General features: G+C 46.4%; 1 protein-coding gene across 1 annotated transcript in view; it reads left to right on the plus strand.

The window, feature by feature from the left end:
• PIBF1 (progesterone immunomodulatory binding factor 1) overlaps window positions 1-7,607 on the plus strand; it is a gene marked incomplete at both ends in the record, with an annotated part of 236,318 nt that extends 228,711 nt beyond the window's left edge. Inside the window, one exon of the mRNA XM_080689517.1 lies at window positions 7,557-7,607. Coding sequence (XP_080545643.1) covers window positions 7,557-7,607 — 51 coding nt within the window. The remainder of the gene's footprint in view (window positions 1-7,556) is intronic.
• Window positions 7,608-27,241: the final 19,634 nt, after the last annotated feature.

Consider the following 27,241-nt stretch of genomic DNA (forward strand, 5'->3'; position numbering starts at 1 on the left):
ACACGGAAGGGAGCTACAGAGCACTTGGCCAGGTGTACACAGCTAATGCATAGCTAGTGTGCCTTGACCTCTGCGCCCTACTGTTCCCAAACCACAAAAGGAAAGGGAGCGCTGCTTGAGCGCCTGCCGCCGCAGCCCGCCTGCACACCCAAGAGGCCTGTAAACTAGGGTTACCTGAGCTTTGGTGCTGGGGATTGAATCCAGAATACACTCCGGGTGTGGTGTGTGTGTGTGTGTGTGTGCGTGCGTGTGTAAGGGGGAGAGAAAGAGGGTTCGTTAAGTTGCTAAGGGTGTCCCTAGTGATCCTCCCATCTCAGCCTCCCAAGTACTAGGATTAAAGATGGTGGCCTAGCACATGCCAGTCCTAGGTTCAATCCCCAGTACCACAAAAAGGAGGAGGGGATGGGAGGAGAAAGGAGGGGAGGGAGAAGGGCGGAGAGGAACTAGCATTTTAGTTTATACTTTGGTGTCTTAGAGATTTGAACTTGTGTGTGTATGTGTGTGTGTGTGTGACTAGGGATCGGACCCAGGGGCATTCTACCTCTGAGCTACACCCTCAGCCCTACTTTTCTTTATTTGGAAGCAGTGTTTTGCTAGGTTAGTTGAGATTCGCTACTTGCTGAGACTGTCCTCAATTTATATCCTTCTATCTCAGCCTCCTGATAAGTAAAATAAAAAATTAAATGCGAGTAAAATAAAAATAAGTGAGTACGGCGGAGTGTGAAAAACACGAGAGAGGTCCGGTACACGTGGCATGTAAAGTTTTAATGGCACGGCTCTCCCGGGGATCAGGGCGAGGCACCGTGGGGCCCGCGCACCTGTCCGAAGCTTGAGGACGCGGGCTCTCCTTTTAAAGGCATGCATCTCGCGAGATGGGGGTTTAATCGCGGGAATGCCCAATTCTCGCGGGGTTTTCAGCCCCTCCCTTGCCCTGCAGAGGTCATGTGACACAAAGTCACATGAGTGCAGGACCCAACTTAACATTCCGGCCTTTTGATGGTAGGGATAATGGATGACGTTGGACCCTCTAGCTTCTTCCTGCTGTCAAGGGGCGTCGTCAGGGGCCCCAGGCCGGGAGGAGTTGGGAGTCCAGTCCCCCAGAAGGGGTGCAGGTGGGTGCATAGCTGCAGTGCGAATTGGAGGTTACCCTGGACAGCTTAGTGATGTGCGCTTGAGGAGGCTTGAACAGGCAAGGGCTATTAAAGAAAAAAACAAATCATGAGATTGAGCAGGCGACCAAAAAGGAGACTGGTTTACTCAGTACCTGGAGAGCTACCCTGAGCTGGCAAAGAGGATGGAGGTTGAGGGATCCAGGAGCCATCAGTCTTCAGCCAGGCTGAGTAGGGCCAGCGGTGGGGCCTGGTCTGGAAAGGTGCTCCCCCTGTGTTGAGGCACCTGGGGCTCACCCTTTTCCAAGGGCACTGTTCCAGTGGCCCTCCTGGCCACACGCCGGGCACAGTCTGATTGGTAGGCGTGGCTTTGCCCCACTTGAGGCAGGTTCCTGGAGGTAGTTGTTGTTGCAGTCTTCCACACCTAGGTGGCGCTCCAGGGGGCTGAGCCGCCACCGCCAGCCAAAGGGCAGCTACCAGGGATCTGCTTTTTGGCAAAGTCGGAGTGTATGCTCCATTTCCGCCTGTTTCTCTCTGGAATTAAAACTTAGATGCTATGTTAAGGTTCTGTCAGCTGTGATGGACCTATACTCACAAAGAGCGCGTCCCGGGGCTGGTGTCCGGCAAGAATGGCAACGCAGACTCCCCACGGGCAGAGGGTGTCGCCCCAGCCCCGGCGTTTCCCACAGCACCTAGGGCGCGCCCACGCGGGCCGCCCAGCAAAATTGCAGTCTGGCGCGGGCCAAGATGGCGACTGTGACATCACCAGGCAGTGACTACGCGCCATCACAAAATGGCAGCTGGAGGGAAAATAAATGGAAGCTGATGGGGGAGAGCATTTGGAAGGATACCAGACCGCTTATAAAAGTTCCTAACTATTCCTGGGCCACCGCAACCTATTTCCCAACTCGTATCAAGGCAGACAGGCTCTCAGGGCATCTGCTAGTATAAAGGTTCGACTCCCCATAATTGGTTCGCGGGCAGAAACGAAGAACAGGAAATGGGCGTCCCCGGTTTCCCTGCTCAATCGTTCGGAAACAGAGGTTAAGAGATAGGGAAGAACGTCTTCATTCCTTCTCAAAACCGGAGGATGACCTGGTCATCCGCAGCGTGGTCCCAGTGGACCGGGGGACAATGGGTCACCAAGCGCTTGGATTTTTAGGTCCCAGTGGACCGGAAGACCCAAGTCCGGAACCCGCTAACCAAGGGAAGGAGGCAGTTTACCGGAGTGAAGTGTTGCCAGCCAGCGCTGGCTGCGACAGAAGCGCTGAGAAGCTGCTGGGAGCGTGGTGGAGCTGGGGCGCGTGGATGCCGGTGGCTGGTGTGGACGGCACTGGCGGCTGGCGCAGGTGGGATCAGTGGGGGTGCGCAGGCGGCATGGCTTGCCGGGCCCGCGGCGTGGAGACAAAATGGCTTCCAGGCACGCGCCAGACGCTGAGGCTGGGCCCCAAGGAGCACCGCCAGTGAGCCTGGCTCGGGGCGGGTGGGGCAAACCGGCCAGAGGTCCCGGTGGTGACCGGAGAACCAAGCTGGAACGGTGCTTTAGGAGGTCCAAGCGGCAGGCAGAGGTCCTGGCCCGCGCAGGCGGTTGGCAGGCAGAGCAAGTGCCAAGCTGCCTGGCTCGGGCCGGAAAGATGGCTGCCGACTCCTAGGATTGGTTAGGAGTGGAAAGTGGGAGGGATTAAAGATTGTGAGGCCTCCAGTGAGGCCATGAGGTGGAGTGGGAGGGATTAAAGATTGTGAGGCCTCCAGTGAGGCCATGAGGTGGGAGGGGTTAAAGATGGCGAGGCCTCCAGTGAGGCCATGAGGTGGGAGGGGTTAAGGATGGCGAGGCCTCCAGTGAGGCCATGAGGTGGGAGGGGTTAAAGATGGCGAGGCCTCCAGTGAGGCCATGAGGTGGGAGGGGTTAAGGATGGCGAGGCCTCCAGTGAGGCCATGAGGTGGGAGGGGTTAAGGATGGCGAGGCCTCCAGTGAGGCCATGAGGTGGGAGGGGTTAAAGATGGTGGGGCCAAGATGGCGGCCCCCCAGTGATTCCACGTGTCCAAGATGGCGGGCCAAAGCTGGCGACCCTCCCCCCAGTAATTCCATGTGGCTGCTTACCGGAATGGCCAGGCCCAGGCAGCAGGGGTGGGCAGGCACAGGGTGAAGGGCGCCAGGGCGCGAGTCCGAGTGGAGGAACCAGCTGGAGCGCGGGCTGGACTTGGCGGGCTGGGGGCTGTTTAGCAGAGTGGCGGCCGCCTAGATGGAGGAGGCAGGCGGCCTCGGCAGGCGGGTCTAAGCAACGCCAGGCGTGGAGAAGACATAGGCGCGCAGTGTGGCGCAGTCCGCGGGCGGCGCGTTCCCATTCCAGCGGCGGGCGGCGTGGGCAGGCGGGAACAGCGGTTTTAGGAGGTCCAAGCAGCAGGCAGAGGTCCTGGCCCGTGCAGGAGGTCAGCAAGTAGAACAGGTGCCAGCATCACCCAAGGAGCCTGGCTCCGGGCGGGTGGAACTAGCAGCCTGGCGGCCGGTGGAGCCTGCACGCCCCGGCGGTGGTGGCCGCGGAAGATGGCCGCCGGCGCTCCGGAAGAGAGCACATGGGCGGGAAAAGATGGCCACCGGCTCTCAGCAGAGCACGGGGCTGAAAAGATGGCTGCGGGCTCTCAGCAGAGCTCGGGGCTGGAAAGATGGCCACCGGCTCTCAGCAGAGCTTGGGGCCGAAAAGATGGCCGTGAGCTCTCAGCAGAGCTCGTGGCTGGAAAGATGGCCGCGAGCTCTCAGTAGAGCCCGGGGCGGGAAGAAGGCCGCCGGCTCTCCCGGAGAGCGCGGGGCCGGAAAGACGGCCTTGAGCTCTCAGCAGAGCGCGGGGCCGAAAAAATGGCCGTGAGCTCTCAGCAGAGCTCGGGGCTGGAAGAAGGCCGCCGGCTCTCCCGGAGAGCGCAGGGCCGGAAAGATGGCTTAAGGTCCAGGCAGGCACGGGGCAGCAGTGGCGGCAGTGGCGGGAGCAACGCCTGCAAGCAGAGCGCTGGTGTGGGACCTCACAGTCGAGCTGCTGGCGGGTCGGAGAGTCCGGGGCTCAAAAAGAGAGTAAAAATAAAAAGAGAAAGCAGAAAAAAAAAAAAAAAAAGGAAAAAAAAATGCGGAGGGACCCAAGAGTTCTCCCGGTTCGGCACCAAATGATAAGTAAAATAAAAAATTAAATGCGAGTAAAATAAAAATAAGTGAGTACGGCGGAGTGTGAAAAACACGAGAGAGGTCCGGTACACATGGCATGTAAAGTTTTAATGGCACGGCTCTCCCGGGGATCAGGGCGAGGCACCATGGGGCCCGCGCGCCTGTCCGAAGCTTGAGGACGCGGGCTCTCCTTTTAAAGGCATGCATCTCGCGAGATGGGGGTTTACTCGCGGGAATGCCCAATTCTCGCGGGGTTTTCAGCCCCTCCCTTGCCCTGCAGAGGTCATGTGACACAAAGTCACATGAGTGCAGGACCCAACTTAACACCTCCCAGATACTGGGATTAGAGGTTTGTGCCACGGCACTGGGCTGGCCAACGAACTCTTTGCATAGGTAACACCTTGCCCTAGTGTGGTTTCCTTATTTTGCCCTGGAAGCTTCTTTGACCTTGGATACCAAAGGCTTTGGGCTTTGTTTTGTTGTTGTTTGTTTTCTTTTGTTTTGGGGGTCTGGGGATGGAACCCAGGGGCACTCGACCTCTGAGCCACACCCCTGCCCTATTTTTTATTCTTTATTTTGAAACAGGGTCTCACTGAGTTGCAAAGGGCCTCACTAAGTAGCTGAGGCTGGCGCGAACCGCGATCCTGTCTCAGCCTCTCACATGCTGGGATTATAAGCGTGTGCCACCACACCTGGCTCTGAACTTTGTTTTAAAGAAAAAATACTGACATATTTTGATGCAGATTTGCATTTTAGAAAGATAAGTTTAAAATGCTTGTGGGTAGGGAATTGAACAAGATGAAAAAGAGCTCATCAGAATAGGAAGCTCGTAGCCAGGCGTGGTGGCGCACGCTTGTAATCCCAGCATTCGGAGGCTGAGACTGAAGGATCGCGGTTCGCGGACAGCCTCAGCTACTTAGTGAGGCCCTCTGCAACTCAGACCCTGTTTCAAAATAAAGAATCAAAAATTGGACAGCCAGGCGTGGTAGTGCACGCTTGTAATCCCAGCATTCGGGAGGCTGAGACCGGAGGATCGCGGTTCGCGGACAGCCTCAGCTACTTAGGGAGTCCCTGTGCAACTCAGTGAAACCCAGTTTCAAAATAAAAAATTGGGCAGGGGGTTTAGCTTGGAGGTGAAATGCATCTGGGTTCCATCTCCAGGCCCGTAAAAAAAAAAAAAAGAAAAAGCATAGGAAGCTCCTGCAGGAACCAAACAAGAAAAGATGAAGGCCCCAAGTAAAGCTATGAGAGAGAGAGAAGGCGTTCAGTAACAGAAACTTCTTAGAGTGGGTACAGCAGATATAAAGGGGAGAAAGAGATGAAGAGGAGTCTTTTATTTCAGATTTAGATGAAATTATTTCTAATTACTTATAGCTCTAGTTGGCAGTATAATCTACAGGGGAGCAGATGAAGGATCCTCTGGTTTCTTTTTTCTTTTTCTTTTTTTTTTTTTTTTTTTTTTTTGGTACTGGAGATTGAACCCAGGGTCATTCTACCTCCAAGCTACATTCCCAGACTTTTTTTTTTTTTTTTTTTTTTTTTTACTGTCCTGGGGATGGAACCCAGGGTCATTCTGCTTCCAAGCAATACCCCCAGTCCTTGTGTATGTATGTGTGGTACTGGGGATGAAACCCAGGGGCATTCTACCTCCGAGCTATACCTCCAGCCCTATTTTTTATTCTTTATTTTGAAACAAGGTCTCACAGAGTTGCAGAGGGCCTCACTAAGTAGTGGCTGAGGCTGTCCTCAAACTGTGATCCTCCTGTCTCAGCCTCCCGAATGCTGGGATTACAAGTATGTGCCGCCATGCCTGGCTCCTATTTTTTATTCTTTATTTTAAAACAAAGTTTCTGCTGGGCATGGTGGCGCACGCTTGTAATCCCAGCATTTCAGAGGCTGAGACTGGAGGATCGTGGTTCTCAGACAACCTCAGCTACTTAGTGAGGTACTCCACAACTTAGTGGGAGACCCTGTTTCAAAATAAAGAATAAAAACTAAGACAGGGGGTATAGCACAGAGGTCGAAATCCCCTGGGTTCCATCCCCAGACCCACAAAAAAAAAACAAAAAAACAGGGTTTCACCGAGTTACTGAGTTGCAAAGGGCCTCACTAAGTAGCTAAGGCTGTCAGAGAACTGTGATCCTCCTGTCTTGTGTGAAATAAACTGTGATACTCCTGTTCCAGCCTCCCAAATGCTAGGATTACAAGTGTGTGCTGCTACGCCTGGCTTAATCCCAGACCTATTTTTTATTCTTTATTTTGAAATAAGCTGTCACTAAATTGCAGAAAGCCTCACTAAGTAGCTGAGGCTGGCATAATTCTGTGATCCCCTTGTCTCAGCCTCCCAAGTACTGAGATTACAATCTTGTATCACCACGCCCAGCCTCCTCTAGTTTATTTCAACTAGCTGACCCTGGCCAAGGCCATAGATAAAGTCAAGTGGAACTGATCATTGATATCACTTCCACATTTGTGCATTTGTTATCAATGACTTATGAAACAGTATAAAAAGATCAAAGTAAACCGGGTGTGGTGGCGCACACTTGTAATCCCAGCATTTGGGAGGCTGAAACAGGAGGATCGTGGTTCGCGGACAGCTTCAGCTACTTAGTAAGGCCCTTTGCAACTCAGTAAGACCCTGTTTCAAAATAAAGAAAAAAAAAAAACAGGGTTGGAGATAGAGCTTGGAGGTAGAATGCCCCTGGGTTCTATCCCCAGTACCACAAAAAATAAGATAAAAAATCAAAAAATTAAAAGGGCTGGGGGTATGCAGGGCATGGTGGCACATGTTTATAATCCTAGTACTTGGGAGGCTGAGACAGGATGATCACAGGTTCAAAACCACCATCCAATGTAGCCAATTTAGCAAGAGTCTCAGCAATCTAGTGAGACCCTGTTTCCAAATAAGAAACAAAATTGGGCTGGGTATAGCTTGGAGGCAGAATGCCTCAAGGTTCAATCCCAAATATAAAGCGAAAAAAGGGCTGGGGGTATAACTCAAGGTTGACTGCCTTTGGGTTTAATCCCTAGTACCACATACACGCACACACACACACACACACAAACCTTTGAACCAGAAAGCCACAGCTATGTGCTTTTCTTACATATCTACCAGGTGAGAGATTATTTCTAGCAGTGGACAAAACCTTTGCCCTTAACTATCTTTCTGAATAAAGAAAAGCAGTTATAGTTATATAAATAGCCCCAGTGTTTAGAGCTTCCTAGTTCTCTGAATTGCCTCCTTGTAAGCATTTTATTGACTTTCTTTTCTTTCTTTCCTTTCTTTCTTTTTTCAGACTAAAAAGGAAGCCCCTGAATGGTCCAAGAAGCAAAAGATGAAGACCTAGTGCTGTGGTCTGGGGCTCTGCCTCACCAGTGCCAGCTCTGCTGCTGAACTGGGTCCTCGGGGCGCTGACGCTGCAGTGGGCGCCCGAGCTACGTTCTCAACTCACTCCTCACCTTCCTCTGATGGGAAAAATCTCACCTTAATAATGTACTCTGCAAGCCGGGCATGGGGGTGCACACTTGTAATCCTAGTACTTGGGAGGCTGAGGCAGGAGGACCGCTGTTGGAGGACAGCCTCAGCTACTTAGTGAGGCCCTTTGCAACTTAGCGAGACCCTGTTCAAAATAAACAATAAAAAAATAGGTCTAAGGGTGTAGCTAGGAGGTAGAATGCCCCTGAGTTAATCCCTAGCACCACAAGAAAAAAAGTACTCTTCCTTTTTCAGTGAGTAACGTTTAATGTTAAATTAACAAATTTCTGCATAATCAAAATGTATAAAGTATAAATAATAGTATACTTTATATTTGGTGTTATCTATTTTGTTACAAAATAAATATGTCCTATGATTTAACTTTGGAGCTTTCATAAATGTTTAGTGCATTTCAAGGCTTATAAATATGTTGGTGAGTTTAAATATCATAACACAAGCCGGGCGTAGTGGCGCACACTTGTAATCCCAGCATTCAAGAGGCTGAGACCAGAGGATCACGGTTCACGAACAGCCTCAGCTACTTAGTGAGGCCCTCTGCAACTTAGTGAGACCCTGTTTCAAAAATAAAGAATAAAAAATAGGGCAGAGGGTGAAACTCAGAGGGCGAATGCCCCTGGGTTCCATTCCCAGACCTGCAAAATCTATAATTAATTAATTAATTAATTAATACAAATCCAAACACATCCTACGTGTGTGTGTGTGTGTGTGTGTGTGTGTGTGTGTGTGTGTGTGTGTGTGGTACTGGGGCTCCTGGAAACCCTTCTACCTCCGGGCTACACTCCCAGACTTATTTTATACTTTTTTATTTGGAAACAGGGTCTCTTAAGCCAGCAAGGCTGGCTTTGAACCTACTCAATCCCCCTGTCTCCGCCTCCCAAGCATGGGGATTACAAGCGTGTGCCACCACGCCCGGCACATCCTACATTTTTAAAAGGTAAGAATCACCGAGTGCGGTGGCTCACATTTGTAACCCCATTACTTGGGAGGCCAAGACAGGATTGCAGGTTCAAAAACAATCTCAGCAAGTAGTGAGACTCTCATCAACATCACGAGACCTGTTTCAAAACAATAAATAAAAAGGGCTAGAGGAGTAGCTCAGATGTAGAATGTCCCAGAATTCAATCCCTAGTGCCTCTAAATTAATTAATTAATTAATGGTAAGAATCACTTGTGAAGCCTACCAGAGGTACTTCAAATTTCTTCTGATGGTGATCAAATAAATACCCTCTAGGCAGAGAATTGCTGGTTCTTTTTGGGGGCTTAGTTTTTTCTAATATTTCTTATTATTTTAAACTAATAAAACCTGACAGAGAATCCAGGTGTGGTGATGCATGCCTGTAATCCCAGTACTTGGGAAACTGAGACAGGAGAATGATAGGTTCAAGAACAGCCTTGGCAACTTAGGAAGACCCTGTTTCCAAATAAAAAATAAGATAGGGCTGGGGTAGCTCAGAGGTAGAATGCCCCTGGTCTCAATCCTCATACTAAAAGAGGACCAAAGAAGAAATCTGGCAGAAAGTCTGCTATTCTGTTGGTTAAGTAGAGATTTGGTGGAGCTGGGTGGGGTGGCACAGGCCTATAATGCCAGGGGCTTTGAAGAGGATCACAGGTCCCAGACCAGCCTGAGAAATTTAAGGAGATCTTGTTTCAAAATAAGAAACCAGGCGTGGTGGCGCACGCTTGTAATCCCAGCATTCCAGCATTCGGGAGGCTGAGACCAGAGGATCATGGTTTGCAGACAGCCTCAGCTACTTAGTGAGGCCCTCCGTATCTTAGTGAGACCCTGTTTCAAAATCAAGAATACAAAATAGGGCAGGGGATGTAGCTTGGGGATCGAATGCCCCTGGGTTCCATCCATAGACCCACCAAAAAATAAATAAATAAGTAAATCCCAGTACTTTGGGAGGCTGAGACAGGAGGATCACAGGTTCAAAGCCAGCCTCAACAACTGAGCAAGGCTCTTAGTAATTAAACTAGTGACATCCTTTTTCCAAATAGGAAATAAACCAGGCTGAGGGTATAGCTCGAGGTAGAATGCCCCTGGGTTCAATTCCCAGTACAAAAGAAAAAGAAAAAGAGCTAGGAGGGTTATAGCTCAGCTATAGAACCCCACTGAGTTTAGTCTCTAACACCACAAATAGAGCTTTGAGCATGCTGGGCAAGTGTTCATCCCCAGCCTTAAAAAATGGAATTTTAGACCAACAGATCTGTCAGAAGACAAAATTACCACAAATTTAGTCTGATGTTTTTATTTTTGTGGTATTAGGGAGGGTACCCAAGAGCATTCTACCTCCAGCCTACACCTCCAGCCCTGCTTTTGTTTTTATTTGGAAACAAGGTCTCACTAAGTTGCCGAGGGTCTCACTAAATTGCTGAGGCTCTCCTTGAACCTATAACCCTCCTGTCTTCACCTCTCAAGTACTGGGATTACAAGCATGCACCACCTCAACCCTCCACAAGTTTAGTTTAAAGGTCTTATATTGACCCGGGCATGGTGGCACATTCTTGTAATCCAAGCATTCGGGAGGCTCAGACAAGAAGACTCCAAGTTCACGGGAGGCTAAGACAGGAGGATCCAAGTTCGTGGACAGCCTCAGCTACTTAGTGAGGCCCTTTGCAACTCAATGAGACCCTGTTTCAAAAATAAAGAATAAGCCGGGCGTGGTGGCGCACGCTTGTAATCCCCCCCTCCCCCGTGCTTGGGAGGCTGAGTCAGGAGAATCGCACAGGTTCGAAGCCAGCCTCAGCTACTCAGTGAGGCTCGCAGCAACGTAGTGAGACTCCGTTTCCAAATAAAATATAAAAAAGGTCTGGGAGTATAGCCCGGAGGTAGAAAGCCTCTGGCTTCCACCCCCAATACCACACACACAAAAAAAAGAATAAAATATTGGGCTTGGGGTATAACTTGGAGGTAGAATGCCCCTGGGTTCCATCCCCAGTACCAAAAAAAAAAAAAATTTTTTTTGTTTTTCTGGTGTTTTAAATTAATCTCAGGGCATAAACCCTTTACACTGAGCTACATCCCCTAATATACAGATCTTTAATTTTGTTTGAATCTCCAGAGCCCTAATTTAAATATCTTTAATGGCTTTATTCGCAATTCCAGAATCAGGCAGCACTTCAAAATAGAGTAAGTGTTCCAATTAGCCGAGCAGAAAAGGTTGGTTTTCTAGACCAAAGGGCTGAAGAAAAGAGGAACAAAGAACAAAAATTAGGGGTAGCTCAGAAGTAGAGCCCTGCCCAGCATGGGCGAGGACCTGGGTTCAGTCCCCAGCACCAAAAAAATAAAAGCACTAACTGGATGGTGGACATCAGCTAACTTTTTTTCTGGTAAGTACTAAAACAGAACTTCATTATCATACAGATTGAAACTGGCCTGTTAGGGAAATTTTGTTATCTCTCCCCTGATTTCTTGGAATGGGAGATAACAACTAAGTTTCAGTTTAGTGACCTGAAACATTTAGTGCCTGTGACTCGTTTTGATTTTTAGTCTAGTCCGTTGGGGCCCTGCGTGTTCAGGAGCTCAGTCTAAAACAACCTCCTAGCCGGGCGCGGTGGCGCACACTTGGAACCCTAGTACCTCGGAGGCTGAGACAAGAGGAACGCACTTCCAGGACAGCCTCAGCTACTTAGCGAGTCCCTCCGCAACACAGCGAGACCTTTCAAAATAAGGAATAAAAAATAGGGCTTGGGGGTGTAGCTCAGGGGTAGAATGCCCCTGGGTTCAAATTCAAGTATGCATCAACCTAGCAAGACCCTATTTCAAAATAAGAAATAAAATCAGCCTGGGGTGTAGCTCAAAGGTGGAATGCCTCTAGGTTCAATCCCCGGTGGGGGGTGGGCCGGGGGTGGGGGAGGACTAGGGATTGAACCCAGAAGCATTCTACCTCTGAACTATACCCCCCAACCCTATTTTAGTTTTTATTTTGAAACAAGGTTAGTCCCGCTAGGTTGATGAGAGTCTCATTAGGTTTCTGAGACTGGTCTTGAAATGGCAATTTTCCTGTCTCATCCTCCCAAGTACTGGGATGTCCGGAATAGTGGTGTTTTTGTTAAAGACAAGTCATGGATATGAAATATGTTCCTAACTGTTTTAATGTTTCGATGATAAAGTGTTATGTGCTCTAGAATTCCATGATGCCAGGCATGGTGGTATATCCCTGTAATCCCAGAACTTGGGAGGCAGATAAGAGAATCACAGTTCAAGGACAGCCTCAGCAACCTAGCAAGACCCTGTTTCAAAACAAAACATAAAAAGGTCTGGGAGTACAGTTCAGAGGTGGAATGCCCCTGAGTTCAATTCACAGTACCACAAAAAAGAAAAAGAAAGAAAAAATGAATTTCGTGATGCTTCTAATAGCTTTTTCTCAGTTAACAGGATAGAGTCAACTCTTCAAAATCATTTAGTTGGAAAATACTCATTTTTATTCATTCATCCATTCTTTTGGTTGACAAATATGAAAAACCTGAAATTTATAAAGCCTTCAAAGTATAAATGTGTCTTCATTGATTTCTCAACCCACTCTGAAAAAGAACTTTATGATATGTCATAAATCCCAAAAGAAAGGGTTTATCCGAATCATTCCCAAGATAGAAACTTCAAAGCTGGGCATGCTTATAATCCCAGTGCTTGAGAGGCTGAGAACTGGATGATCACAGGTTTGAGGACAGCCTCAGCAAGTATTGAGGCTCTCATCAACCTGGAAAGACTCTGTTTAAAAATAAAAATCCAGCCAGGCGTGGTGGCACACGCTTGTAATCCCAGCATTTGGGAGGCTGAGACCAGAGGATCGTGGTTCACAGACAGCCTCAGCTACTTAGTGAGGCCCTCTCCAACTTAGTGAGACCCTGTTTCAAAGTAAAGAATAAAAAATAGGGCAGAAGGTGTAGCTCAGAGGTCGAATGCCCCTGGGTTCCATCCCCAGACCCGCAAAAATAAATTAATATATAAAAAATAAAAATACAAGCCAGGCGTGGTGACACATGCTGTAATCTCAGCATTCGGGAGGCTGAGACAGGTGGATCACGGTTCGTGGAGAACCTCGACTACTTACTGAGGCCCTTTGCAACTCAGTGAGACCCTGTTTCAAAATAAAGAATAAAAAAGAGGGCTGGGAGTGTAACTCATAGGTAGAATGCTCCCGAGTTCCATCCTTAGTAACACACACAAAAGAAATTTCTAAAAAAGGAGAGTACTCATTTAGTGATCCAAAATACTCCAAATTCTTTCTATCTATCTACACACACACACACACACACACACACACACATTGTACAGGCAGTGGTTGGATACTCATCCATCAAGAGGGTTTTTTTGGGGGTTTTTTTTGGTGGTACTGGGGGTGGAACCCAGGGGCTTTCTACCTCCGGGCTATACTCTCAGACCCATTTATCTTTTATTAGAAACAGGGTCTCACTAAGTTGCTGAGAGCCTCACTAAGTAGCTGAGGCTGGCTTCGAACCTGCATGATCCTCCTGTCTCAGCCTCCCAAGAGCGGGGATTACAAGCGTGCGCCACCACGCCCGGCTATCCATCAAGAGTTTTACAGCAAGATTTCCACGTGAAGTTTTTGTTTTTATTTACTTCTGCAGTGCTAGGATTGAACACAGGGCCTCGAGCATGCTCAGTGCACACTGTCCCACTAAGCTACCCGCCAACCTGTCCCATGAGAGTTTAATGAGCCAGGTTCCCTTTTAGGCTAAGATCCTGAAACAGACAGAAAGCTATTAGGAGCCCTCGCACACAGCTGTAGGGTAGGCTTAGGTGGGCCACTTAGTTTTAATAGATATAAGAGCCGGGCGTGGTGGCGTACTCTTGTAATCCCAGCATTTGGGAGGCTGAGACAGGAGGATCACAGTTCGGGAACAGCCTCAGCTACTTAGTGAGGCCCTACGCAACTTAGTAAGACCCTGTTTCAAAATAAAGAAAAAAAATAGGGCTGGGGGTATAGCTCAGAGGTTGAATGCCCCTGGGTTCCATCCCCAGACCCGCAAAAAAAAAAAAAAAAAAAAAATAGATTTAAGAACTCCCACCTAATTCTTTGAAAAATATTTACTTTTATTAAAAATACTATTGCCTTTTTAAAATAATAAATGTTAGCTGGGCGTGGTGGCGCACACTTGGGAGGCTGACCTAGGTTCAAGGACAGCCTCAGCAAATAGTGAGACTCTCTTTAACCTAATGAGACCCTGTTTCCAAATAAGAAAATAAAATCTGGCTGGGAGTGTAACTCAAAGATAGAATGCCCCGTGGCTCGATCTCCATTACTACACACAAAAAATAAAGGTATAGAATATTGTAACTTCCCACTGCTATGGAATAGGTAATGATTTAAACAGAAGAAAGGTTTTAGCAGTGTGTGTGTGTGTGTGTGTGTGTGTGTGTGTGTGTGTGTGTTTACTGGGGACTGAACCCCTTTGGGCATTCTACCACATCCCAACCAGCCCTATTTTTTTTTAATTATTTATTTTCAAACAGGGTCTAAGTTGCAGAAGTCCTCATTAAGTACCTAAGACTGGCCACGAACCTCAGATACTCCTACCTCTGCCTCCCAAGTACTGGAATTACAAACCTGCACCACCACGCCCAGCTCTATTTATTTATTTACTTTTTTGTGTGGTACTGGAATTGAACCCAGGGGCATTCTATCTGAGCTACGCCCACAACCTTTATTATGTGTGTGTGTGTGGGGGGGGGGTCTGGAGATGAAACCCAGGAGCATTCGACATCCGATCTACACCCTTTGCCCTATATTTTATACTTTTTTTTGGGGGGGGGTGGTAGTGGGGTTCCTGGAAGCCCTTCTACCTCCGGGCTACACTTCCAGACCTATTTTTATATTCATTTATTTGGAAACAGGGTCTCTTAAGCCAGCACGGCTGGCTTCAAATCTGCGCGATCCTCCTGTCTCTGCCTCCCAAGCGCGGGGATTACAGGCGTGCACCACCACGCCCAGTTTATTCTTTGTTTTGAAACAGGGTCTCACTAAGTTGCAGAGAGTCTCACTAAATAGCTGAGGCTGGCTGCGAACCTGCAATCCTCTCGTCTCAGCCTCCCAAGTACTGGGATTACAAGTGTGTGCCACCATGCCTGGCTTATTTCTCATTTTGAAATGGGCTTACTAGGTCGCTGAGCGTCTCACTAAGATCTTGGGACTGGTCTCAAACCTGCAATCCTCCTGTCTCAGCCTCCCAAGTACTGAGATTATAGATGTGCACAACCATACTGTTAAGTTGGGTCCTGCACTCATGTGACTTTGTGTCACATGACCTCTGCAGGGCAAGGGAGAGGATTGGGCGTTCCCGCGAGTAAACCCTCCTCTCGCGAGATGCATACCTTGAAAAGGAGAGCCTGTGTCCTCAAGCTTCGGACAGGCGCGCGGGCCCCACGGTGCCTCGCCCTGATCCCCGGGAGAGCCGTGCCATTAAAACTTTACATGCCACGTGTACCGGACCTCTCTCATGTTTTTCACACTCCGCCGTATGCACATTATTTTTATTTTACTCACATTTAATTTTTTATTTTACTTATCACATACCTGGCTATTATTACTTCTTTTATTTTATTTTATTTTGGTGGTACTGGGGGTGGAACCCAGAGGCTTTCTACCTCCAGGCTATACTCCCAGACCTATTTTATATTTTATTTGGAAACAGGGTCTCACTAAGTTACTGAGAGCCTCACTCAGTAGCTGAGGCTGGCTTCGAACCTGTGCGATCCTCCTGTCTCAGCCTCCCAAACGCGGGGATTACAAGCGTGCGCCACCACGCCCGGCTTATTACTCATTTTAAATACGTATTCTCGATGCTTCAGAGAAAGACTTCTGGAGGTATGGAGGTCACCAACCAGACAATGCCAGCCAGCTAGCTATCGAGAGATTCACCTGGCATAAATAATTTTGGTTGATTTACAGAATTCCTAGTTCTGTCCTCAGCTCTACAGGCTCAGAAATTTAATTTTATCAATGTATTAAATGTGACATCTCAGGATTGTGCCCACATTGACCAGGTATACATCATCATGTTAATATGTTACCTTTTGTCATTGTTGGGGTGCTGAACGTCAACCCAGATTCTCCCATATGCTAGACACACACTCTACCTCTGAGCCACAACCCAGCCCTACCTTTTTTTGAGACAAGATTTTTTTTTATTATTATTCTTTATTTTGAAACAGCGTCTCACTAAGTTGAAAGGGGCCTCCTTAAGTTGCTGAGGCTGGCCAGGAACCCGTGAATCTCCAGTCTCAGCCTCTCAAGTACTGGGAATACAGGTGTACACAGTGCACCACCATGCCTGGCTAAAAGTTATGTTTCAATAAATACATGATGGTGCATGTTTGTAATCCCAGTACTTAGGAGACTGAGACAGGAGGATCACAGGTTCACAGACATCCTCAGCCACTTAGTGAGCCTATGTTTCAAATATAGAATAAAAAATAGGGGTAGGGGATTGCCGGACGTGGTAGCACATGCTTGTAATCCCCATGCTTGGGAGGTGGAGACAGGAGGATCACGCAGGTTCGAAGCCAGCTCTCTTGCTTAAGAGACCCTGTTTCCAAATAAAAAATATAAAAAATAGGTCTGGGAGTGTAGCCCAGAGGTAGAAGGGTTTCCAGGAACCCCAGTACCACGAAAAAAAAAAAAAAATAGGGCTATTGGTATAGCTCAGACATAGAATGTCCCTGGGTTCAATACCCAGCACTAAAAAAAAAAAAATTTTTTTTGATTGTATTTATTTTTTGTGGTACTGCAAGTTGAACCCAAAGGCATTCTACCTCTGAGCTACACCCCTGGCCCTATTTTTTATTCTTTATTTGAAACAGGGGCTCACTAAGTTGCAGAGGGCCTCACTAAATTGCCGAGGCTGGCCACAAACCTACGATCCTCCAGTCTTAGCCTCCCAAGTACAGGGATTACAAACTTGTACCACCATGCCCAGCTATTAATTCAAACCTCTAAAATGACCTCACAGATGAGGCTTTGCTTTTTACTAAACCCATGTAAAATATGTTTCTTCATATGAGGCAGAGAACCACTATTCTTTATTCAATGAAATCATAGCAATTTTATTATAAAAATGTGTATTGATGGCAATTTTTAAATCATTGTTTTTTATATCAAAGCCAGTCATTAAGCCAAACATGAAGAGGGAGAGGAAGGGAATGGGATGGAGATCGGGGAAGGGCTAAATGAGTGACACATACATGTACTCCATTAAATGTATGACTACAAAGCACCTAACGAAATAAATAATATCATTCCTTTTTTTTTTTTTTTTTTTTGGTGGTACTGGGGTTCCTGGAAGCCCTTCTACCCCTGGGCTACATTCCCAGACCTATTTTTATATTTGTTTTTTCTTTGGAAACAGGGTCTCTTAAGCCAACGTGGCTGGCTTCAAACCTGCGCGATCCTGCTGTCTCTGCCTCCCAAGCACCGCGATTACAAGCTTGGGCCACCACGCCCAGCTCACTGTTTTCTTTTTGTGTGTGGTACTGTGGATGGAACTCGAGACCTTCTACCTCCAGACTACATCCTCAGACCTATTTATTTTGTATTTGGAAACAGGGTCTCACTAAATTTCGAAGAGCCAGCTGAGGCTGGCAGCGAACCTACAATCCTCCAGTCTCCGCCTCCTAAATACTGGAATTACAAACGTGTACAACCATGCTCAACCTGACTTTATATACATATAATTTACACACACACACACACACAATCTGGGGTTTGAACCCTTCTTTTTTTTTTTTTTGCGGGTCTGGGGATGGAACCCAGGGGCATTTGACCTCCAAGCTACACCCCCTACCCTAGTTTTTATTCTTTATTTTGAAACTGGGTCTCACTGAGTTGCAGAGGGCCTCACTGAGTAGCTGAGGCTGTCCGCGAACCGCGATCCTCCAGGTCTCAGCCTCCCGAATGCTGGGATTACAAGCGTGCGCCACCATGCCCGGCTTTGAACCCTTCTACCTGTGAGCTACACCCCTAGCCCTTTTTATTTTTTATTTTGAAACAGGGTTCCGTGAAAATTACTGAGGGTCTCACTAAATTACTGACACTGCTCTTGAACCTGCCATCCTCTGTCTCAGTTTCTCGAGTACTGGGATTACAGGCATGCGTCACCACACCTGGCTAATCATTGACTATTTTGATTGCAATTAAGTGTTCTCAATAGTTAAAGACATGTATTTCATTTACTGCTTCCTCAGACTAAAGTTCAGAATTGCCTTATAAGCCACTACACTAGCTGAACATTATCAAGATAAATAGTGTGTGTGTGTGTGTGTGTGTGTGTGTTCATGGGGATTGAACCCAAGGGCATTCTACCTCCAAGCTACACCACAGTCTTTTTTATTTATTAGTTTGAAACAGGATCTCACTAAGTCGATGAGGCTAACTTCAAATCTTCCATCCTCCTGTCTCAGCCTCCCAAGTACTGGGATTGCAGGTATGTACCACCACACCCCAAAAGCATTCCTATTTCAGAAACCTCAAGATTTTTGTCTCTTGCAGTGTTAGAGACTGAGCCCAGGGATGCTCTACCACAGAGCTGAGGATGTAGCCCTATTTATTTATATATTTATTTATTGTTCATTTATTCATTTATTTATTATTTTGTGGTACTGGGGATGGAACCCAGGGGCATTCTACCTCCTAGCTACACCCCCACACACAGCCCTCTTTTTTATTCTTTATTTTATTTTATTTATTTATTTATTTTTGTGATACTGGCGGTGGAACCCAGAGGCTTTCTACCTCTGGCCTATACTCCCAGACCTTTTTTATATTTTATTTGGAAACAGGGTCTCACTAAGTTGCTGAGAGCCTCACTAAGTAGCTGAGGCTGGCTTCGAACCTGTGCAATCCTCCTGTCTCAACCTGCCAAGCCTGGGGATTACAAGCGTGCGCCACCATGCCTGGCTTATTCTTTATTTTAAAACAGGTCCTCAGTGAGTTGCAAAGGGCCTCACTAAGTAGCTGAGGCTGTCACCGAACTGCAATCCTCCTTTCTCCGCCTCCCAAAAGCTGGGATTACAAACGTGCACCATCACACCTGATTTCTTTTACTTATTATTTGAGACAGGGTCTCGCTAATTTGCCCAGGCTGGTCTTAAACTTGTGCTCTGCCTCCCAAGTGGCTAGACTAAAGGCATGTGCCACCAGGCCTGACTGTGGTGACTATTTCCCTTAAATTTTAGAGAAAAATGCATAAAAAAAAAAAAATAGTAGCCAGGCATGGTGGCACATGTTTGTAATCCCTCTACTTGGGAGGCTTAGACAGGAGAATCACAGGTTTGAGGACAGCCTCAGCAAGTAGTGAGACTCTCATCAACCTACTGAGACCCCGTTTCAAAATAAAAATAAAATCAGGCTGAGAGTGTAGCTCAGAGACAGCATGCTCCTGGGTTCAATCTCCAGTACTAAAGACATTAAAAAAAATTAAAATTAAAAAAACAGTAGACGGGAGTGGTGGCACATGCTGTTAATCCCAGTACTTGGGAGGCTGACACAGGAGGATCACAGGTTCACGGTCAGCCTTAGCTACTTAGTGAGGCCCTTTGCAACTCAATGAGACCCTGTTTCAAAATAAAGACTTAAAAATAGGGCTCAAGGTGTAGCTCAAGGTAGAATGACCCTGGGTTCCACCCCCAGTACCGCCAAAATCAAAAACAAAAAAAAGAAGCTAAATGTGGTGGCGCTGGCTTTAAATCTGGGTACTTGGGAGGCTGCGACAGGAGGATCGCAGGTTCCTTCAGCTACATGGTGAGGCCCTTTGCAACTCAGTGAGACCCTATTTCAAAATAAAAAATAAAAAATAGGGCTGCAGAAGCCAGGCGTGGTGGCGCACGCTTGTAATCCCCACGCTTGGGAGGCTGAGACAGGAGGATCACAACAGGTTTCAAGCCAGCCTCAGCTACTTAGTGAGGCTCTCAGCAACTTAGTGAGACCCTGTTTCCAAAATAAAATATAAATGGGTCTAGGAGTATAGCCCGGAGTAAGAAAGCCTCTGGGTTCCACCCCCAGTACCACCACCAAAAAAAAAAAAAAAAAAAATAGGGCTGCAGGAGACGCATACATTCCACTCTGCTCTGTGTCAGGGCCAGGGCCAGACACCAGGCATGCTTTTCAAACCAGACTCCCTTTGAGCTCCTCCACATTTTAGAGGCTGGGCATGTGGCTCCGTTGTAGAGCGCTTGCCTGGCAAGCAGAAGGCTCTGGGTTTGGTCCCCAGCACTGCAAAAGAAAAAGGGGGAGGGGGGGTCACCATTATTTAGTGGTCTATTTTCAGCTCCTTAGACTCCCTTCTAGTTCTTTCTGTTCTCAGGAGCTTCCCACAGGCTGCTGCCTTTGCCTGGATCCTGCCTCCAACCTTTCTCCAGTCTGATTCCTCCTCTAGGTCTCAGGCTGCCACAATCCACACAATGTGCGAACTCAGACACTGATATAAAATGTATTTCTTATTATAGTTCATGGTCAAAAACAAGCTTTTACAACCAGGGCGCAGGACAATGCTAGGATGTGCACCGTCGTGCAGGCCTGGGTTTTATAGGGTTCAGTAGCACAGGCCGGGCCCGCCCTGTCTTGGCCACATTGTCTTGTGTGTTTATGTCTTTTATCAGGGTACATGTGAGCCTCAGCCTCGGAGCACATGGCCTTAATTCCAGGGGACTTCGGATATCTCAGCATGAATCCTTTAAATGAGAATTTCTATAGTTTCAGAGGACTACTTTTTCTCTTCAATTCTTGCGTGACACACTCAATACCTTTAAGCCTCATGCCAGCTACACAGATTATACAGACTTCACTCAGAGTCAGGATTGTAAGGTGATTTTGAAGTCATTGTTCAGATTTCTAACATTTTAGCAGCTCTCTAAAAAGAGTGTACCAAGCCAAGCATGGTGGCACATGCTTATAATCCTAGTACTTGGGAGGCTGGGACACGAGGATGACAGGTTCAAGGACAGCCTCAGCAAGTAGTGAGACTCGCATCAAAGCCAGGTGTAGTAGCACATGCTTGTTGTACCAGCATTTGGGAGGCTGAGAAAGGAGGATCCAAGTTCGTGGATAGCCTCAGCTACTTAGGCCCTTTGCAACCCTGATTCAAAATAAAGAATAAAAAATAGGGCTTGGAGCGTAGCTCTGAGGTAGAATGCCCCTAGGTTCCATCCTCAGTACTGCAAAAAAGTCATATAAAATGTATTTCTTATTATAGTTCATGAGACCTTGTTTAAAATAACAACAAAATAGGACTGGGGTATATAGCTCAGAGGTAGAATGCCCGGTTCAATCTCCAGTGCAACAAAAAAGAATAAATAAATAAACTTAAATTTTTCCTTTAATCAACAAGTTTATGCTTTTCTCAGAATGTTTCTCTGCTCTTTTCTTTTTTAGTTATGGAAACTGAGCCCAAGGGCATTCTACCTCAAAGCTACACCCCAACCCCTTTTTTTTATCCTTATTGAAACAGGCTCTCTAGCTGGTTGTGGTACATACCTGTAATCCCAGTACTTGGGTGACTGAAACAGAAGGATCAAAGGCTCAAGGGCACCTTCAGCAATTTAGCCAGACCCCGTTTCAAAATAAGCCGGGCGTGGTGGCGCACGCTTGTAATCCCCGCGCTTGGGAGTCAGAGATAGGAGGATCGCGCAGGTTCGAAGCCAACCACGCGCGCTGGTTTAGGAGACCCTGTTTCCAAATAAAAGTGTAAAAATAGGTCTGGGAGTGTAGCCCGGAGGTAGAAGGGCTTCCAGGAACCCCAGTACCACCAAAATAAATAAATAAATAAATAAATAAATAAATAAATATAAATAAATAAATAAAATAAAATAGAGCCGGGTATAGTGGTGCACGCTTGTAATCCCAGTATTTGGAAGGCTGAGACAGGATAGCAGATTCGCAGCCAGCCTCATCAATTTAGTGAGACCTCATGCTGCAATTACGTGAAACCGTGTTTCTGAATAAAAAAATAAAATAAGGCTAAGCCGGGCGTGGTGGCACACGCTTGTAATCCCAGCATTCCGGAGGCTGAGACCAGAGGATCACGGTTCGTGGACAGCCTCAGCTACTTAGTGAGGCCCTCCGCAACTTAGCGAGCCCCTGTTTCAAAAATAAAAAATAAAAAATAAGGCAGGGGGTATAGCTCAGAGGTCAAATGCCTCTGGGTTCCATCTCCAGACCCGCAAAAATAAATAAATAAATAAATAAATAATAAATAAATAAAATTTATTTAAAATAAATAAATAAAATAAAATAAGGCTAAGTGTGTAGCTCAATCCCCAGTAACACAAAAATAAAGAAATAAATAGGGCTGAGGGTATAACTCACAGATAGAACCACCCACCCCCAGCTTAATCCCTGGTACAATAGGAAGGGAGGGAGGGAGGGAGGGAGGGAGGGAGGAAGGAAGGAAGGAAGGAAGGAAGGAAGGAAGGAAGGAAGGAAGGAAGGAATTACTAAATTGCTAAGGGTCTCCATAAATTGCAGAGCTTGGCCTCAAATCTGCAATCCTCCTGTCCTAAACTCCCAAATACTGGGATTGCAGGCATGGGCCACCACACTTTGCTTGTTTTTGTTTCTTAATAAAATAATGTCTGTTACTTTGTATCAACTATTTATTGATATATTTTCCACATTTAATCATGCTTTATTCTCTCTTTAACAACTACAGAACAATTAAAATATTTATTGAAAATCTAAAATTCACTTCTGTCTCCTAATCTCTCAAAGTTCAAAGTACATGTAATTTGCTGAATGTTATCTGTTAGTGCTTTATATTTACAATATTTATTTAGTCGTACTGAGGATTGAACCCAGAAACATTCTACTTCTGAGCTATAAACCCAGCCCTTTTTTATTTAATTTAATTTTATTGTATTTTATTTTTGCAGCACAGGGGACAGAGCCCAAGGGCATTCTACCTCTGAGGTACACCCCAGCCCTAATTTTGATTCTTTCTTTCTTTCTTTCTTTCTTTCTTTCTTCCTTTCTTCCTTTCTTCCTTTCTTCCTTTCTTCCTTTCTTCCTTTCTTTCTTTCCGGGTCTGGGGATGGAACCCAGGGGCATTTGACCTCCGAGCGACACGCCCTGCCCTATTTTTTATTCGTTATTTTGAAACCAGGTCTCACTGAATTGTGGAGGGCCTCACTAAGTAGCTGAGGCTGTCGGCACACCGCGATCCTCCAGGTCTCAGCCTCTTGAATGCTGGGATTACAAGCGTGCGCCACCATGCCTGGCTGATTCTTTATTTTGAAACAGGGTCTCACTGAGTTGCAAAGGGCCTTACTAAGTAGTAGTTTGAGGCTGTCTGCGAACAGTGATTTTCCTGTCCCAGCCTCCCAAAGGCTGGGATTACAAGCATGCGCCACCACGCCCAGCTATTTTTTATTTTTTATTTTTTGCTTTGAAACAATGTCTCACTAGGTTCCTGAGGTTGTAAACCTACAATCTTCCTGTCTCAGCCTCCCATACTGGAATTAAAGGCTTTCCTGCTTGTTCCCGCTCTCTCTGTCCAGGTGGGGTTTCATATGTCCTCTCTCGTATCCCAGACACTGCTGGAATTTCCAATTTATAAAACATTATGGCTCCCAAAACACTTGAAGCAGCCATGGACTGATGGTGGCTACTAGGACTGAGAGCTTGAGTGTGGGAGGCTCCTGCCTTTCTTTTTTTTCTTTCTTTATTATTATTATTATTTGTGTGTGTGTGTGGTACTAGGGGTAGAACCCAGAGGCTTTTCTACCTCCAGGCTATACTCACAGACCTATTTTATACTTTATTTGGAAACAGAGTCTCACTAAGTTGCCGAGAGCTAAGTAGCTGAGGCTGGCTTTGAACCTGTGCGAGCCTCCTGTCTCAGCCTCCCAAGTGCAGGGATTACAAGCGTGCGCCACCACGCCCGGCTTTTCTTTTGTCTTTTGATGCTTTTAGCAGAACATGGCATGGGTTCGATGGGGATAAAGGCCTAAGGCTGATAGGAGAGCAGTAACAGCTACCCATGGACAGTCCTCCTTTCTAAATCCTACATAGAAAGTTTCTGGATGCAGCAAGGACTATGATCTGTCAGGTGCCAGAGGAGTGGGATCCAGGGCCCAGAGCACAGAGGCCCCTGTGCCTCCCATTGCTGAGTCTGCCTGCAGACAGGGCAAGGGGTCTTCTGAGGGCACAGCCTGTGTGTAAGAAGGCAGGCGCTCTCCCCACGCTCAGCTTCCCACAGGGCTTTCAAATGTGTGTCCCAGCTGGGTATGGTGGCGCACGCTTGAAATCCCAGCACTTGGGAGTCTAAGACAGGAAGGAGGATCACAGGTTCGCGGCCAACCTCAGCAGCTTAGTGAATCATCCTATCAGCAATTTAGTGAGACCCTATTTCAAAATAAAGAATAAAAAATAGGGCTGGGGATGTAGCGTGGTGGTAGAATGCCCCTGGGTTCCATCCCAGTACCACAATAAATAAATAAATAAATAAATAAATAAATAAATGTCCCATCTTACTTTTTTTTTTTTTTCGGGTCTGGGGATGGAACCCAGGGGCATTCTACCTCCAAGCTACACCCCCTGTCTTAATTTTTATTCTCTATTTTTGAAACAGGGTCTCAATGAGTTGCAGAGGGCCTCACTAAATAGCTGAGGCTGTCCACGAACCGTGATCTTCCAGGTCTCAGCCTCCAGAATGCTGAAATCACAAGCGAGCGCCATCACGCCCGGTTCTATTTTACTTTATTTAGGGTTTTTGTTGTTGTTGTTGTGGTTTTTTTGGTTTTTTGTTTTGTTTTGTTTTGTTTTTGTTTTTTGTGGTACTGGGGATGGAACCCAGGGGCTTTCTACCTCTGGACTATACCCTCAGCCCTATTTTATAATTTATTTGGAAACAGGGTCTCACTAAGTTGCTGACAGCCTCACCAAGTAGCTGAGGCTGGCTTTGAACCTACACGATCCTCCTGTCTCAGCCTCCCAAATGCTGGGAGTGTAGTCTGGAGGTAGAAATCCTCTTGGATCCATCCCCAGTACCAAAAATAAAAATAAAAAATAAATAGGATCCTGCTACCAGTAATGTCAAACAAAATGGCAGAAATGTACTGTGTCTTTTATTCCTGACAGGCATTCCCCATGCTCTATTCCTATTGGTGGGAGAGGAGTGTCACAATCTTCATGTAAATAGCTGGAGGGGATGCCAGAGGAGGGGTGGGCACTTACAATTCACTAGAAATGCTAACTTTACCAATAAAAAATGTGAGAGCATAAAAGGTTACAAAATGGCAGTCTTACAAAATGGAGCTTACGCCAATCTTTGATAGAAAAGATAGATCCTAGCCCAGCGTGGTGGCTCCTACCTGTAATCTCAGTACTTTAGAGGTTGAGACAGGAGGATCACAGTTTCAAGGACAGCCTCGGCAAGCAATGAGACATCAACCGAGGGAGAGCCTGTTTCAAAATAAAAATAAAATAGGGCTAGGGGTGTGTAGCTCAGAGGTAAAATACCCCTGGGTTCAATCCCCAGTACAAAAAAGATCTATCCTTTGCTAGAAAAGATCTAATTATATTCTCACACAAGTGCTGGGATTAAAGGTGTGCATCAGCATGCCTGGCTGAAATTTTAATTATTTTATTTATATATTTATTTATTATTTATTATTATTATTATTTTTTTTGGTGGTACTGAGGGTGGAACCCAGGGACTTTCTTCTTCTGGGCTATACTTCCAGACCTATTTTATATTTTATTTGGAAACAGGGTCACACTAAGTTGCTGAGAGCTTCATTAAAGGCTGACTTTGAACCTGTGTGATCCTCCTGTCTTAGCCTCCCAAGCACGGGGATTACAAGCGTGAGCCACCATGCCCAGCTAAAATTTATTTTTAAATACCTGGACTTTTTAAGCCGGACGTGGTGGCGCACGCTTATAATCCCTGCGCTTGGGAGGCTGAAACAAGAGGATCACAAGGGTTTGAAGCCAGCCTCAGCTACTTAGTGAGGCTCTCAGCAACTTAATGAGACCCTGTTTCCAAATAAAATATAAAATGTGTCTGGGAGTATAGCCCGGAGGTAGAAAGCCTCTGGGTTCCACCTCCAGCACCACCAACAAAACAAAACAAAATAAAAACCTGGACTTTTAGCCAGGTGTGGTGGTGCACGCTTGTAATCCCAGCATTTGGGAGGTTGAGACAAGAGAATCGTGGTTCTTGGCCAGCTTCAGCTACTTAGTGAGGCCCTCTGCAACTCAATGAGACCCTGTTTCAAAATAAAGAATAAAAAATAGGGCTGGGGGTGTTGCTGGGAGGTAGAATGTCCCTGGGTTCTATCCCCAGTACCACATACACACACAAAAAAAATTAAGAATAAAAAATAGGGCTGGGGGTGTAGGTCAAAGGTAGAATGTCCCTGGGTTCCATCTCCAGACCCACAAAAAGTAAACAAACAAATAAATAAATAAATAAATAAATAAAATTTTTAATCACTGAACCTTTTTCTGCCTCCAATTTCATGTTACCAATTGTTTACAGAATTTTTCTTAATTTTCACTACCCTACATATTTTTCGATGCTTGCATGTTTATTTTGACATCATTTCAGGTTTATAGAAAAGTTTCCAGCATAATCCGGTCGTCATTTGCCCTTTCCCCAGATTCTCCCAAGGCTAGGTCTTATCGCCTTTGGTCTCCGCTTCCTCCCTCTCCAGTTTTACCTGAAACTTTGGAGAGTAATTTGCAGATGGGACTTCCCTTGGCTGCTAATTGTTTCAATGAGCATTTCCTATAAGGACTTTCTCCTACTTAAGCACAGTAGAGTGATCAAAATCAGGAAAATTAGCATTGATACAATACTATTATCTAATCAAGATGTTATTCAGATTTCAACAATTGTCCTAACAGTGCCCTTGGTTCCAGAAGAAAATTCCAAATCACTCATTGAATGTCCTTGTCAGGTCTCTCTCTCTCCCTCCTCTCTCTCTCTCTCTTTTTCTTTCTTTCTTATCTCTCTCTTTTGTGGTAGTGGGGATTGAACTCAGGGGTGTTCTACCTCTGAGCTACACCATATACGCGCAAGTGTGTGTGTGTGTGTGTGTGTGTGTGTGTGTGTGTGTGTGTGTGTGTTGGTGGTGGTACTAGGATGAGCTACATACCCATTCCTATTTTTTGTTAGTTGTTGTTGTTGTTTCTGGTCTGGGGATGGAACCCAGGGGCATTCGACCTCCAAGCTACACCCCTGCCCTATTTTTTATTTATTACTCTTTATTTTGAAACAGGGTCTCATTAAGTTGCAGAGGGCCTCACTAAGTAGCTGAGGCTGTCTGCAAACTGATCCTCCATCTCAGCCTCCGGAATGCTGGGATTACAAGCATGTGCCACCACGCCCAGTTCAATACCAACTCTTAATAGATGTGACCATCTCACTTCTCTGAGTCTTCTCCTCCTCCTCTTCCTCCTCCTCCTCCTCTTCCTCCTCCTTCTTCTTCATGTTACTGGGGATTGAACCCAGAGGCATTCTACCTTTGAG

This window comes from Muscardinus avellanarius (genome assembly GCF_963383645.1).
Source record: "Muscardinus avellanarius genome assembly, chromosome: 2".
NCBI lineage: Eukaryota > Metazoa > Chordata > Mammalia > Rodentia > Gliridae > Muscardinus > Muscardinus avellanarius.